The 14,802-nt window shown below is 38.9% G+C and overlaps 1 protein-coding gene across 2 annotated transcripts; it reads left to right on the top strand.

Moving 5' to 3' along the window:
- The first annotated feature begins 8 nt into the window (after positions 1–8).
- On the top strand, positions 9–10,917 carry LOC124253743. 2 transcript variants are annotated; one of them, XR_006892275.1, is made up of 7 exons: positions 9–137; positions 2,150–2,197; positions 2,383–2,478; positions 5,718–5,740; positions 7,483–7,563; positions 8,333–8,831; positions 8,902–10,917. XR_006892275.1 is itself a non-coding variant. In XM_046687570.1 (6 exons), the coding sequence occupies exons 1-6, from the start codon at positions 98–100 to the stop codon at positions 8,624–8,626; spliced, it is 582 nt and encodes a 193-aa protein (XP_046543526.1). In that variant the 5' UTR covers positions 9–97; the 3' UTR covers positions 8,627–10,917. The 2 variants fall into 2 exon arrangements, 1 of the variants encoding a protein (XP_046543526.1); XM_046687570.1 differs by having other exon boundaries at positions 8,333–10,917.
- The last annotated feature ends 3,885 nt before the right edge of the window (positions 10,918–14,802 follow it).

The following is a 14,802-nucleotide window of genomic DNA, read 5'->3' as shown; positions in this document are numbered from 1 at the left end:
TGCGCATGCGTCATTTGCATCTCGCACCTTGCGAGACCAAGCGAGACTGAGAAACTCAGGTGTGCAAAATTGCTTTCTTCTGTCTGCTTGGCCGCTCATGATGGGCGTGACAGTGGAGACAATTAAGGAAGGAGACGGTAAGAGAGTTTGTTTTTGATAGCAGAAATGTTTTGCGTACCGTTAATTGCTAAATAAATCTCTATTGGCAGCAATTAAAGCGCCAGACACTCCCTGTCTGTGACAGTCTGTCAACATTGATGATGTCATGTCTGCTTCTTGTGATCAACATCATATCATGATAAGAGTTCCTGTTGATAGTGTTTATCGTTAAAGTAAAGTGCATTTATATAGGAAACCCAGCTTGACCATTCACAGTTTTAGCAAACTCTAATTAACAACATGAACACCTAATAATTATGATTCGCCATATTCTAAATAGTGCAGAGTACTATGTCTCCACAGAGGTTGAATCTGCTGTCTACTCTGTCCAGGACACATAGATAATAGGATTATTAAGTGTAAAAAATAGTTTATTGCCAATTATTAGACCAGTACACACATCAAGGACAGGCCCCCAAGAATATACTGATACAAAGTTCTAAATTATCCCGAACCAACAATATTGTTTCAGAGTGAATCAGAGTGGAAAAATGTGATATATTAATCCTTAGAGCCAAGTCTTCATCATAGTTGAGTTTGTTGACCCCATTGAGCAATATCATCATCATCATCATACTCATGGCAAGTCATACAATTTAATTTGAGTAAATTCAACAGTTTACGAAACTATGTTGTTAATCATTTCACCTTGGCTTGACACTGACATGAAATGCTGTTAGTTTTATTCTTTTTCTGTCTGTTTGTGCTAACTAGCCATGTTGTTAAGGTTTGAGTACAACTATTCGAATCCCAGATGGGGCTCAACTAAAAACAGTACTAGAAGTACTTTACTAAGAAAGTGTAATCCCAAATATAACATATGTTACATTTGACCACTTTCTAAATGTCATTGTGTAATCATAACTATTCTCTCTCAAAACATGCAACAGGCATATAAAAATTGCTGTTACTGGGGTAAGGTAGATAACTTATGTATAGGATGAACATCAGTATATATTTTTTTATGACTTCATCTATTTTTGTGTGACTCATATTCATATGATACATGCATAGCTGTTTACTTCAGTTTTGTTTTTTTTTGATTGTGATGTCAGTATAAAAATATGTGATCGAAAACCCAGGGGTCCATGTCAGGACCACAGTCTTGAATGTTGCCTGACTGGGAATGTTGAGGATTCCTTGATACAAACAGTACACAAGCAAATCTCAGGACTGAGGAAATAACCAGGATACCTCTTAATTTCAAACTACATTATAGTGCGTTTGGCTCAAAGCGGACCGATGAATTGCACTCTAACTCAAAAACTAATAAACATATAATACTCAATGAAACGCTGATCATGATCAAAATATCAGACCAACTCTGTGATTTGTTTGCAGAATTTATGTCCTAAAATTAAAAAAGTTGTTTAACAAACTATCATTAAAATATTGACACAGTTCACTATTTGTTACGAGGGAGGAGTGCAGAGAAAGGGACAGCCAGGTGTTAGAGAAGCACGTGCACAAGTGCCGACAAAGTTATTGATTCATTAACCTGTGCTGTGCCGTCTCCATCCTTTCTCGCACACCCGGCTGTCCCTTTCTCTGCACTCCTCCCTCGTAACAAATAGTGAACTGTGTCGATATTTTAATGATAGTTTGTTAAACAACTTTTTATTATGATCAGTGTTTCATTGAGTATTTTATGTTTATAAGTTTTCGGTTAGATTGCAATTCATTGGTCCGCTTTTGAGCCTAACGGACTATAGTTACCTATTTGAACTATGGTTACATTTTCACCTTTAAAACACTACTGAACATGCTGAATATTACTCACAGTGTATTATGTAGGAGTCAGTCTTACTCAATGACAGAAACATTTTGTGGTTGTGTTCCAATGTAATTCATTTTGATATATTTTTTGCTGTTTTTGATATTGCTGTAAACAGGTGAAAAAGTGACTTAGTGATTCCATTTAATCCTGTCAGTGAGAATCATGCTAAAAGTACAGTATGTAACTAAAAATATTTTGCATTTTTTTTCTCAGGTCAGACATACCCAAAGCCTGGGCAGTATGTGACTCTCCATTATGTAGGTGAGTATTGCCAATATGTGTAACCTTGGTTACAAACTCAACATTGATGTACAGGTGGAACACTCCATTAAGATAACAGAAATATTAGAAATATTCAGATATCACACTGGTAAGTACGAATCAATATTCTGATATTTTCTTGCATATGGTGAATTGAAAATGGATTTGTTTTTTGTATTGTGCAGGTACACTGTTCACAGAGAATGGCAAGAAAATAGATTCCTCTCGAGACAGGGGTGTTCCATTTACATTCCAGCTTGGTAAGGGAGAAGTGATCAAAGGTGAGACCTGATTTCCAGTTATTGTATTTAATAGTTTCACATCAGTTATCAGTCTCTGATCATCATGATCATGCAGATACAGTCAGCTCTCGTTAATCCGACACTCATTAATCCGACAATCACGTTAATCCGACGAAAAATTACGGAACCATTTAAAACAGTGATAATTACTCTCGCCAATCCGACATTCTCGCATTCCGACTCCGACACACCAATCTAGCAACTGATTATTGTAAATACATTGTAAAAACATTCGTTAATCCGACAATCAACACACACGGTCGGATGATCCGACCGTATACAAACAATCACACGTGAGTGGTAATTAGCGTGTGCCTTACTGGCTGCTTGACACAGACGTCGGTGAACATCACACTTGTTAATTTGGAACACAGGATAATTAATTGAGACGATTTAATCAAGAAATAACAGTAGAGCGAGCTGTATAAAATGTTTACAACCGACATGAGTTTTCATCACAAGATGTCTGTCACGGGTACACCAGCCACCTGCTAAGCGTGCGCGAGTAGAAGTTACGCCATTGATCAAGAAAGAAATCTCCTTTTGAAGAAAGACAACCCCAGACAACACAACAACAAGAAGTTAGATGTGAAGATTGGTTGATCAACCGTATCTGACATCCTGAAGCAGTCTGCTTAGTGGTTGGGCGTCTCTACGACTGATTCCAATGCTTCAAGCTATCTGAAACCTCCGTGGTGTAGTGGTTAGAGCGTCCGATCCCCGACCGCGTCATACCAAAAGACGTTAAAATATGGTACTTGTTTGTCCCTGCCTGGCACTCGGCATTAATGGGTACAACAAGGACTGGTCGGCTCGGAGTCAGTATAATGTGTCTGAGTGGGGTATTCAGGCTTCACTGCGGCATGGTATCTCAGTGGGCTAGCACCATAAAACCATCTTAAGTCTGGGCTAGTACAAGCAGCCACACACACATACACACGCATGCACGTCGTCATATGAGCGAAATATTCTCAAGCCCGACGTGTAACCCAATTCACTTCACCTCACCTCACCTCACCTCACCTTCAAGCTATCTGAGGCCAAAACATCGTTGAACACTTCTGACACAAACATTTCTGAAACACCACTTAGACGTGTTTGATGTTAATGACCATCAAAGACTTTTTCAAGTTATAAATTATAAATGTTATGATAAATGCCTGATTTTTATTAGACGTCCACATGTTAGTATGGAATTAGTTGTATGGAAACTGTAACATATTCAACATCCGGGTCATAATGGCTACTGATATGCGGTAAAAACAAACGTGAGTTTTGTGCCAATGTGGTTATGAAATAGATATGAAGCTGATTGATTATGTGATTATATATGTATGTTCTGCCATCTATGAATGTTAATAAATTATAGCAAGGATGTATTGTTATTAATTTTTATTTCTGTGAATATTTTTACGTACGATGAAGATAACTAGATCTACCATTTCTGATGTGCATGCATGATGCAACAGTATAACGATCATGACATTTAGTAAACATTGACAAATACATTTATCCGACATTTTCGTTAATCCGACATATTTCTCTGCAACCACGAGTGTTGGATTAACGAGAGTTGACTGTATTTAACAAGTTTTTCAATCTATCAGTCTAAGTAAACTTAGGCTCAGTATTATTCGTTACACTGCTATACTGAGTCTAACAAGCCCTAGTAGAAGGTCGCATCAGCTAACCTTTTGGACTGACCAATCAGAACACAGCTTACCAAATCGCGAAAAGTTGACATTCACACATACCTTTTGAACTTTTATCTCGAAAACGTTTTGTACCCAAACGATTCCGAATGCTATTTTCTGTACGATCGTTTCCGAGTGATGCACATGGAGCACGCCACAACAGTGAGTAAACAGTCGGTGAAAATAGCATTTTGTCAGTATTCAAGGATGTCAGCTTGCGGAAATATTACCTAATGATAACCGTGTCAACAGAAACCCAAAAGCGTATATTCTGCAGGTCATATATCTGTGTTTTATGCAGGTTTTCATTTGTTGTGAGATCAGTGTTGGTGATCGGGGAAGAGAAAATCCATTTTATAAGTCCCGCCGAACCCTAAATAGTAGCTGTTGTCTGATTGGTTAAATCCGTTCGGTCGTCTCGTGTTTGATTGGACGGTTATAGGTCGCTCAAAGGTTACCTGATGCGACCTTCCAAGGTTTTGTTAGACTCAGTATAGCAGTGTAATGCATAATGCTGAGCCTAAGTTTACTTAGACTGTTCAATTTATTAAAAGCAAATGGAAATATAATGCCAATTTGTGACTGCAGCAACAAGTCTGACACCCAGAGTGTTCAGTTCGGGAATCCCAGCATTCCTTACATTCATGGTCACAACGCTCCCAATCTACTGAACACAATGCTCAGAACACTGGTAGTGAAGTGGACAGTGGTTCCGGGGGTGGAACTAACTTTAATATTGCTAGTGTACTCAGGTACAGTGGCACATGTAAAATTACTTGCCCTGATAATTTTTCCACTATACCGGCCGTTTTCTTGTTGATTTTTTAAAAAAAACAACATAATTAACATTGGAATATCTACTGGACACCACTACAGTGTGATATACAAATTTGCTTGCCCGACAGAGAAAAACACTGGACTCGGGCGTCGGGCAATGGGTTATTTCCACCCCTGTGGTTTTGGTTGGCTTATCATCATGTTTATTGTGTTTTAGGCCCCATTTTTTTCATTTTTCTGTTTTTACAAATTCATTTATTCATATATTAATGTAAGAATTCTATGTTTATTCTATTCATTCAGTGTATATTTTCTTCTTATTGGAAAAGGGGCGGTCGGGTAGCCTAGTGGTTAAAGCGTTGGCTCGTCACGCCGAAGACCCGGGTTCGAATCCCCACATGGGTACAATGTGTGAAGCATTTTTTGTGTCCCCCGCCGTGATATTGCTGGAATATTGCTAAAAGCGGCGTAAAACTAAACTCAGTCAGTCTTATTGGAACACATCATCTAACATATGTTATTCTTGTTCATGGCAGGTTAAAGAAATATGATTTTAACAGATCGTATGATATATGATTCTGTGGTCAGAAGAGTGTTATTATCAGTATTATTTAAGGATAGGAGAAGATGTTAAGGTTCATACCCTCAACCAAAATGGCAGTTCTTTCTTTATCTATGGTATGCCCTATGGTTATTGTGTTATTTCTGTGTGTAATGTTTGACAAAGAAACCTTCCTTCTGTTTCAGGATGGGAGGAAGGTGTGAAAAGAGTGAGTACATATAACTTTGTTCTGTTCCTATGTCATTTTTAAAGATTTCTTTAAAATAACGACTGTTACTTTTCAATGTTGAGCTGCTTTTGGGCTGTAAGAGTTTTCCGTCACCCATGAACTTTTACGTCATCAAATTCTTTAATGCGTCAAAACAAGTTTGATAATAAACTGCAGTCTTAACTTAGACTGTTATCAGTGTATAAAATATAGCCCCTCCCACCGTCCTTGATGATCTATTATTGTGAAAGACGGTCTATCAAAAATGTAAGGCTGTTCCTTTAGTCTCAGGAAATATTTGAAAAAAATCATCTTAACTAGTTGATTTTTTTATTGTTTAAGTATTTTGGACTGGCTGTGTTTGTTCAGGACTGGTCACTTGTTTGGGCGGCCAGTCCATGGACAGGCCACATTTCGAAACTATTTTATACACTGCTGTTATATTGAGTGAGTTTAGTTTTGTGCCCCACTCAGCAATATTCCAGCTATATGTCCAGACCATTATTTACAGACCACTGCCATATAGCTGGAATATAGCTGATTGGATAGTCATACTCGCTGAACCTGGTTGACACATGTCAACATATCCCAACTACGTAGATCGATGCTCATGATGTTGATCACTGGATTATCTGGTCAAGACTCCATTATTTACAGACCGCCTCCATATAGCTGGAATATTGCTTGGATAGAGATAAACTGAACCTGGTTGCATACATGTCAGACATATCCAAACTTTTGAGACGCGATGAAATGATGAACAAAGCAACATGTATGTGCGAAATGTTTGCAGTAAATGCTTACATGATGTTGATCACTGGATTATCACAATAATGGACATGGGATTATATCCTTTCCCAGGCTGAAGTGTTTCCATTATTTACCTTTCTTCTTTAAGGTCTAGACATGGTGGTCTCCATATAGCTGGAAGAGTATAGCTGTGTACCAGGATCCCGATGGACTCGCAGTCATGGAAATTTGCTCGCTGAACCTGGTTTCGAATACATGTCACTCACTCAACATATCCTCCCACATCAACCTGTTACGGTTTGTTATTAATATCTTACTGCGTTATAGATCGTGAGAAGTATTTGAATGCTCATGATGTTGATCACTGGATTATCTCACATGGTGGACCAGACTCCATTATTTACATCTGGTCCAGACCATTACCTCCATATAGCTGGAATATAGCTGATTGGATAGTCATTATCAACCAATCAGATTAAAGAACACAGTGACTTTTGGTCGCTGAACCTGGTTTGACACATGTCAACATATCCCAAGAAAGTCTGAACCTGGTGACACATGTCAACATATCCAAACTCGATGCTCATGATGTTGATCACTGGATTATCTGGTCCAGACTCCATTATTTACAGACCGCCTCCATATAGCTGGAATATACCTGATTGGATAGTCATAATATCGCTGAACCTTGTTGACACATGTCAACATATCCCAACTTCAATATGAGATCGATGCTCATGATGTTGATCACTGGATTATAAGCGTCAGACTCCATTATTTACAGACCACCTCCATATTTTGGAATATTGCAGTTGGGCCTGCGTGAGTTTTGTTTCTTTGACAAACAAACCAAGCATGCATATTGAGATTAAAAGACAGACCACCACAAACATTTGAGACAGAACGATGAAATGATGAACAAAGCAACATGCATGTGATATTTATTGTTTGTAAAGGAAATGTTTGCAATAAATGCTTACTTGTGTTTTCAGATGAGTATAAAGGGAGAGCTTGAAAAGCGAGAGTTACATGTCCTCCCAAGCTGGCCTATGGACATAGGGGCATCCTGGATTATATCCTTTCCTCAGGCTAAAGTGTTTGGTGAACATTTAGAGCTTGTTTCCCTTTCTTCTTTTGTCTAGACATGACGTGCTATTCCTTTAGTTGCTACTGCGCCCTTGTAACAAACTGGGAAATTGCACAAACAAATGATGACAGTTTCTGAAACAACTTTTTTATTTTTGTGACAAATATTATGCAATTTTTTTCTAGAGTTGGTCTGTTGAATTATTGCAGTCCGCGTTGGTTTGATTCTTTTTTGTGTATTTGTTTTTGTGTTAGATTGCAATTCATCGGTATCATTTAGTCTCAAACGGACTGTAGGTTAATTAGAAGCATATCACTGTCATGGATTTTACCAAAGTGGTAAAGTTCCAAGACTTGCTTCACATTCGGCCTTCTTATTAGATCACACCTGTGAAGATCCAGGTTGGAATTGATTTTCAGTAACCCATGTTTGTCGTAAGAGGCGACTAACGGGATCGGGTGGTCAGGCTCGCTGACTTGGTTGACACATGTCATCGGTTCCCAATTGTGTAGGTCGATGCTGATGCTGTTGATATCTGGATTGTCTGGTCCAGACTCAATTATTTATAGACCGCCGCTTTATAGCTGGAATAGTGCTGAGTGCGGCGTAAAACTAAACTCACTCACTCACTCTTATTAGATCAAGTTGACACACTGTTTGAAATATTGGTTGGCTGAGCGTAGTTGTCTGCATTTTATTGCCTCCTTGACTATTTCTGTCACTGTTTTCACTGTATGACCTTGACTTTGATCCACGATACCCTCCAATGCCACTCTAGTGTTCGACATCGAACTGCTGAAGCTGAGCTGAAGATGTTACCAACATCTCCTAGCCATCTCCTCAGCATCGGGAGAGGGCTTCAGGGGGAGAAAACTCCAGTACCATGGAACGTGAAGATGACAACAACTGACTGGACACTTTATAAGATTATGATTACATGTGCCAGTGTAGATTTTGTACATATGCAACCCATGTATTGTCTGATGTACATGCTTTGTCATGCTTTGTTGGGCGAGCCCGGTTATGTAGTACCTTTTGTGACTATGTAGGACTGGTGCTAACCCTACTGCCTTGTGCAGGCTGTCAAACACTTTGCTTCTCAGTTGTCTTCAACACTGCTTTGTATGATTTCTACAGTCTGCCTGTTATATGCTTATTGAGTCCTCTTTCTCAGCTGTCATATTTATTGATTGAGGTATCTGAAGATTTGCAGAGAGGACTGATGAACCATTACTTTCATGGAAGACTTGGTAGGTCATTTAGTCAAAACTGTTAGCCGATTGCAGCGAGGACATAGCTATTACTTTCATGGAAGACTTGGTAGGTCATTTAGTCAAAGCTGTTAGCCGATTGCAAAAGGCATCATACACGAATCTCTCATTGTAGTCATTTATATCATGTTTATATTTGTTTATTTGGAACTACACAGATGGGCAGAATTTTTGTGCAGTTGATGAAATTTGGAGTTTTCTGGGGATGGATATGCATATCTTCCAGTGTTACATAATATCTTCTTGTTAGTGATGAATGAAGACGAAGATCATTATTGATGTGATCAGTAATGCTCTGTAATTAATTACAGTTGTCACATGCTTGCGGAGAAAGTCTTGTTTGTAAATACATAACATTGACAAGCCAGAGAAAGTCGCCAGCATGGTTATAAAACAAAGCTTTTTTCCAACTTTGTGAAGTGATTATACATATTTGTCATTTGGTGTTGAAATATCCTCCTGGTGTGTTTTTCATTCATGTAAAAGCTAAGTAATATGTATGGGAGAGCTGAAGATTAAGGTGAAAGGTGATAATTGTGACACTGAATAGTCCTCTGTAATAGATGGGCGGATTTGTGAGTTATATTACAGATTCATGGAATACAAAATTATTGTCACAATGTTTTAATCCAACTGGGTTTTGAGGAAGCTGTGTAGGTGAAATACTGCTAGATGATTCTAGTGGTGCAGTTCCTCTACTACTTACTTGCAATGCCATCAATGCACTTTGTGAAACTGAAAGGAAAGGAACCTTTTCATGGCTGGATTGAAGTTAACCAGCTGTCAACACTCGTTTGTTCTTTCACCCTTTTTTTATGTGTGCAATTGTCAGATGTAATCCTTATTAATAGCCGTTTCTTTCTTTTTTTATTGACCCATTTCAATGCTTTGAAATATTTCTCGAATGTGTTATGCTTTTCTTTGACACCATGTTCATAGTGATTTCCTGTTTCTTTTGCCTTTATCCAGAGTTATCTCCCTTATGGGGAAATTCAAAATATTAATGCTGAATTAAATATAGTACATTATGTTATGAGATGCATGCCTAACTTTGAAAAATGTTTATATCAACAAAGAGATTCTGTTGTTAAAGAGTTATTTTAATTGACTGATTTTTAAACTTCCTGTCACAGTGGTAAATATTTCATTATTTTTTAGTTTGGTTTTTGTGATTATGGTGATGAGAATTGAAGCTGATGCTTTCATGCAAGTTTGTCAAGTGAACAGCTTTTACACCTTTTAAAACTAGAATGTTATTTATGTTGATTATAAAACTAAGCGAAATGAGCTGTTCTTTTAGTGAAATATTGACTTTGTCTGATGGGCAACTTGCAGACAATTTATGTCACCCGAACCCCAAAACACAAAACGTAAGATTTTATATCCCATGTCAAACTATTAACTGACTACAATCTTACAAATCCCCCTTTCCATGTGACAGACTTGCAGTGACTGTCAAAGTCTGTCAATTCCTATTTAAAAATTTTATTTCACTGATTTGAACTCTGTGAATTAGTATATGTATGATATGGTTCAAGTGATCGGTGAGTGATAACTACTTCCTGCCTTGTAGCGGCTTCACAAACTACCAATTTCTTTCTGTTTACATGTGATAAGCTTGGATTCCAGTCAGATGCAAGCAATACCATGATATTTACAGAACAAAATTACACAGCACTTGTTGATTTTATTTTGTTAACACGACTAAGGACATGTTTTGTTATGGAATAAGGCTTGTTATAGAGTTACCAAGAAGAATTGTGCTAGGAAAGATTTGTGCCGTAGGAAATTATGACATTGCAATGAAGAGGACAAGTCGGTGATGATGGGTGTAAATTCCTGTGTACCTGTGATGCGATGATGGCGGTGTTACTATGCCTTGAGATGCCACCTAGCTTTGTGAAAGTCTAGGATATAGAGTCTGGTATATTTGTACAATATTAAGCTGTGCACACTGTACGGCAATGATGATGCTGTCACAGGATGAGCTTGGAGGCCATACCATGGATATAATTATAGAATTTTGTATAGCATCAATGATTGCATTAAAAACCTTTATCTGCTATTTATGAGGGTGTTCTGTCTCATTTTGAAAATTGGTTGATGTGACTACAGACTGGGCTCATCCTGGTGTTGTAGCTGATTAATGAACACCTTATTCCCATCAGTGTAACACACCCATGAAGTTCCAGGTTAGAATTGGTCTTCAGCAACCCATGTTTGTCGTAAGAGGCGTCCAACTGGATTGGGTGGTCAGACTCGCTGACTTGGTTGACACATCATCGTATTGTAGGGATAAGCTGCTTCCAGGTTTCCGATATGTAAGACGAGGTCCAGCTTCGCGAAGGGAATGGTACCAAACGATGATACCCACGGCAAGCGGTTTATAGAATTATTTGAAAATTACCAATATCTTCAATTGTAACATATGTTATATTTGGGATTACCCTTTCTCGGTAAGGTACACATACGAGTACTTTTGTACAAACTTTGTGTGCTGGCCAGTAGGTGCCTGACTCTGAGGGTGTGGGTACAAATCCTGCATGGGACTCGATCCAACAAAAGTACTATTAATATGTACCTTACTGACAAAGTGTAATCCAAAAATATAACATGTTACATTTGACCACTATCTAAATGGCATTGTGGAATAATATCTTCAATTGTTTTAAAGATATCTGGAATTAAATTACATATGTCCTGAATTAAAGCTATCTTTAATTGAAGCTATCTTTAATTATAGATATCTACATTTAAAGTCAAATCACGAAATGAATTAAGGGCATGATGATATCTTGAAAAGAATTGCTATTATCTTAATCTGGGTTAATTTTATTAGAAAAGGAATTAAAGATTAAACAAATTCATGTCTTTAATGATATCAGTAAGTCAATTCCTGACATTGTGCAATTATAATACAGATATATACTGAACTGCAAAAGAAACGCCACACAGATGGAGGTTTCTTAAACCACACAGTTTAATTCGCTCTAATTAACAATCAAAACGGAGGATTGCATTCAAACTTGACAATTATGGTTAAGACATTTTCGTGAATCGCGTATATAGTTCACACAAACAAATTCACCAAAAATGGTACCACTAAGATACCTCAAATTCAGTATCGTGTGTGGCCTCCATGGGCATCAATGACGGCGCTACGTCTACACATGGAATTAATTAGCCGGTTGATGAAGGCCATGGGCACTTGGGTCCATACTCTGCGAAATGCCTGAGGTTGGAAGTCATTCAGTGTTCTATTGGACTTAATTCCGGACTGGGTGCCGGCCACTGTAGGGTTTGGATGCCTTGTTGTCTTAGGAAGTCCAGTGTTGCTCTGGCATTGTGGGCACGAGCGTTGTCTTCCTGGAAGATGTGATTTCTGTGACGTTCAAAATGTGGTACAACGTGTTTTCTTATGACTTGGTCAGTATAGCGAGCAGCTGTCATGCCATTTCTTCGTCCTGGATCGTGATTCCGGAACACCACGGGGACAACTCTCATGATCCTTGGACAACCCCACGAGTCTCTTTCAACAATACACTCATTGGAAAACCGTTCCCCACACCTTCGCCATACTCTCACTCTGACAGAAGAGGTTTCTTTCGCGCAAACTTCGACGCACTGTATCGGCACTAATGGGTCTCTTGTGAGTTCCAATGGTCGGGCCAGCTGTTTCCGTGGCTCTGGTGAAGCGATCCTGCAGATGGTTGCGCACAATCTGTCGGTCTTGACATTGTGATGTTACTGCAGGTAGTCCACTGCGTGGACGGTCTTGGATGCAGTTAGTGGCCTGATACCGTTCCTGCAGCTGGTAGATTGTCCTAACATTAACATTAAAATGATTGGAGACCCTCCGTGCAGTCTGGCCAACTTGCCTTTGCCCCAAGGCTTGATTCCTCTGATCTCTCGTAAGACGTGGTATGGCGATTGTGTCAACACAAGAATTATTTTCGTTTTCACAAATGTCATACGGAACTTTTTACCACGTCTGTCTTTTTAGGTACGTTTGGCGGATATGCTTTTTCATGAAAAAAACACTGATGTTTGTAATAACTGAAAAAACATGGTAACAAAACGGTACAATCATAATAAAAACACCACATTGTAAGAACAAAATTTTGCATTTGGTTTTGAAATATCACGTTATTTTTGCGGTTCAGTATATTTATCTATTGATAGCGTGAAAGGGCAAATCCATTCCAAAACGATTTTCGTTTCAGCTGTTTCTCTTCCGTAAATAGTAAAGACAGAGCCAAGCCCTCTTTTGCAACCTGAAGAATTTAGGACTTGTACCCAGACGTATTTGAAGATATATTCCTCAGGCAAATCAACTTTCCTGATCTTTCCTGGCTGTTTCCACACCGGTGGAAGATTCCGTATTAAACGTCTGACGTCAACTTGGTTCATCTCATTCCATTCTTCCTGCAGAACAGCGCCAAGTTCATTGAGTGTGGTCGATGGTTGTTGACGGTGATGTACGCGACAGAAATGTTCGATGGGTGACAAGACCGGTCTGAGTGCCGGGAAGGCGGTTTTGTCCTGTTGGAGGTACCTACTCAATACGAACCCTGTGCGCTCTTGTGTTGTCAACTTCAGCACAAAACAGATCTTTCTTACAAAACTCCATCTCCTAAAATCATATATGCATTCAATATCATTTACGACGACAAATACATGCTCCTTCCTGAAAACTATGGTCGAGGGCCACCCAAGCAAAATTTTCGGAGGATGTTCCCTTACAATGAAGGCTTTGACTACGAGGACATGTCAGGGCACTTGTTAGGGATTTGATGCCGATACTCAGCTTAATATTCAGTGACGTCAACGCTGTTTAAAATTCAATGTCGTCAACGCTATTGACATGGGACTTGCGAGAGTAACACCAATATAAAAGTTGAACATTCATTCATAGCTATGGTTCACTTTGAAGGTGAAGGTCGCCAACGTCACAATGCCCGTGTAGGACACGTAATTCTTTTAGTCGAATCTTATAATCTTGCATCTTGTTGACATATTAACCCGGATTCCTGTCTCTTGCAACACGAAGATCAAGCGAGATGTGATATGATCATGTGGAAAATCTAGACTTGCTTCATTTGGGACAAAAGCTTAACAATAAGGACTGGACGGGGAATGATGTTGTTCAGCGACTGATTACCAATAAGAAAATGGAGCAGAGCGCCTTTAATAAGTTAAAGACAGTATGTCTACCTCTAGTGTTGATATAGAGGGCCTAAAACGATCATATCAAAAGATATGGTCAAAACGATATGGGCTGGCTTGCTGTAAATTTAGACTGTCTGTCAGAACTCTAAGGCGGTCGGACGGGACTTATTTCATGCACTGTCATAAAAAAATACGTGTTTTGTGATCATGTGACTTAAACATTGTTAGGTTGCGCCATTTGGTAACGTCACTTACGAGTCATCGGGAATGACATTTAAATATCGGGTATGGCCTCCATTATTAGCCACCTCGGTATCATGAAAACACTATCTGAACATCGAACACACACTACTTCACCTCGATATGTGTAATATCTTATATATGCATATGGAACTTAATTAAGCAACATCCGTATTTTCTCAGACTGAGCAACTTTAATGAATATGTATAAAATGTGTCAAAGGTTTCCATACAATATGACTTCCCATCATTATCTTGTGTAACTGATTCAAGACGCCCCCTCATTCCTCGGATCAATCTCAGGATTGGATTCTGAGGAATCCTGTTCCATTCCTCATGCAAAGCCGCAGTCAGTTCATTGAAAGTCTTGACTGATGGGTCTCTCTGTCGTACACGCCGGCCTAAAATGTCACAGCTGCTCAATGGGGTAGAGATATGGACTCATGGCTGGCCATGGGATGGTCTCAACAGCATTCTGTCGCAAGAACTGTGTGGCAGCCATCACGTTCTCTGTGAGGCATTTCATTGTCATCCATAAAGATGGG

The sequence above is a fragment of the Haliotis rubra genome, unplaced genomic scaffold (genome assembly GCF_003918875.1).
Source record: "Haliotis rubra isolate DU_JTF1 unplaced genomic scaffold, ASM391887v1 Scf55, whole genome shotgun sequence".
Taxonomy (NCBI): domain Eukaryota; kingdom Metazoa; phylum Mollusca; class Gastropoda; order Lepetellida; family Haliotidae; genus Haliotis; species Haliotis rubra.
The sequence above is the reverse complement of the archived record's forward strand: the minus strand, read 5'-3'. Positions and strand labels throughout refer to the sequence as shown.

What these genes read in the sequence shown, in the direction of transcription:
- LOC124253743 (XM_046687570.1), top strand. Translation starts at nt 98, where the DNA reads ATGATGGGCGTGACAGTGGAGACAATTAAGGAAGGAGACG. An exon ending in TAAGGGAGAAGTGATCAAAG is followed by an intron (nt 2,479 to 5,717) that starts GTGAGACCTGAT and finishes CTTCTGTTTCAG; the next exon opens with GATGGGAGGAAGGTGTGAAA. An exon ending in GGGAGGAAGGTGTGAAAAGA is followed by an intron (nt 5,741 to 7,482) that starts GTGAGTACATAT and finishes TTGTGTTTTCAG; the next exon opens with ATGAGTATAAAGGGAGAGCT.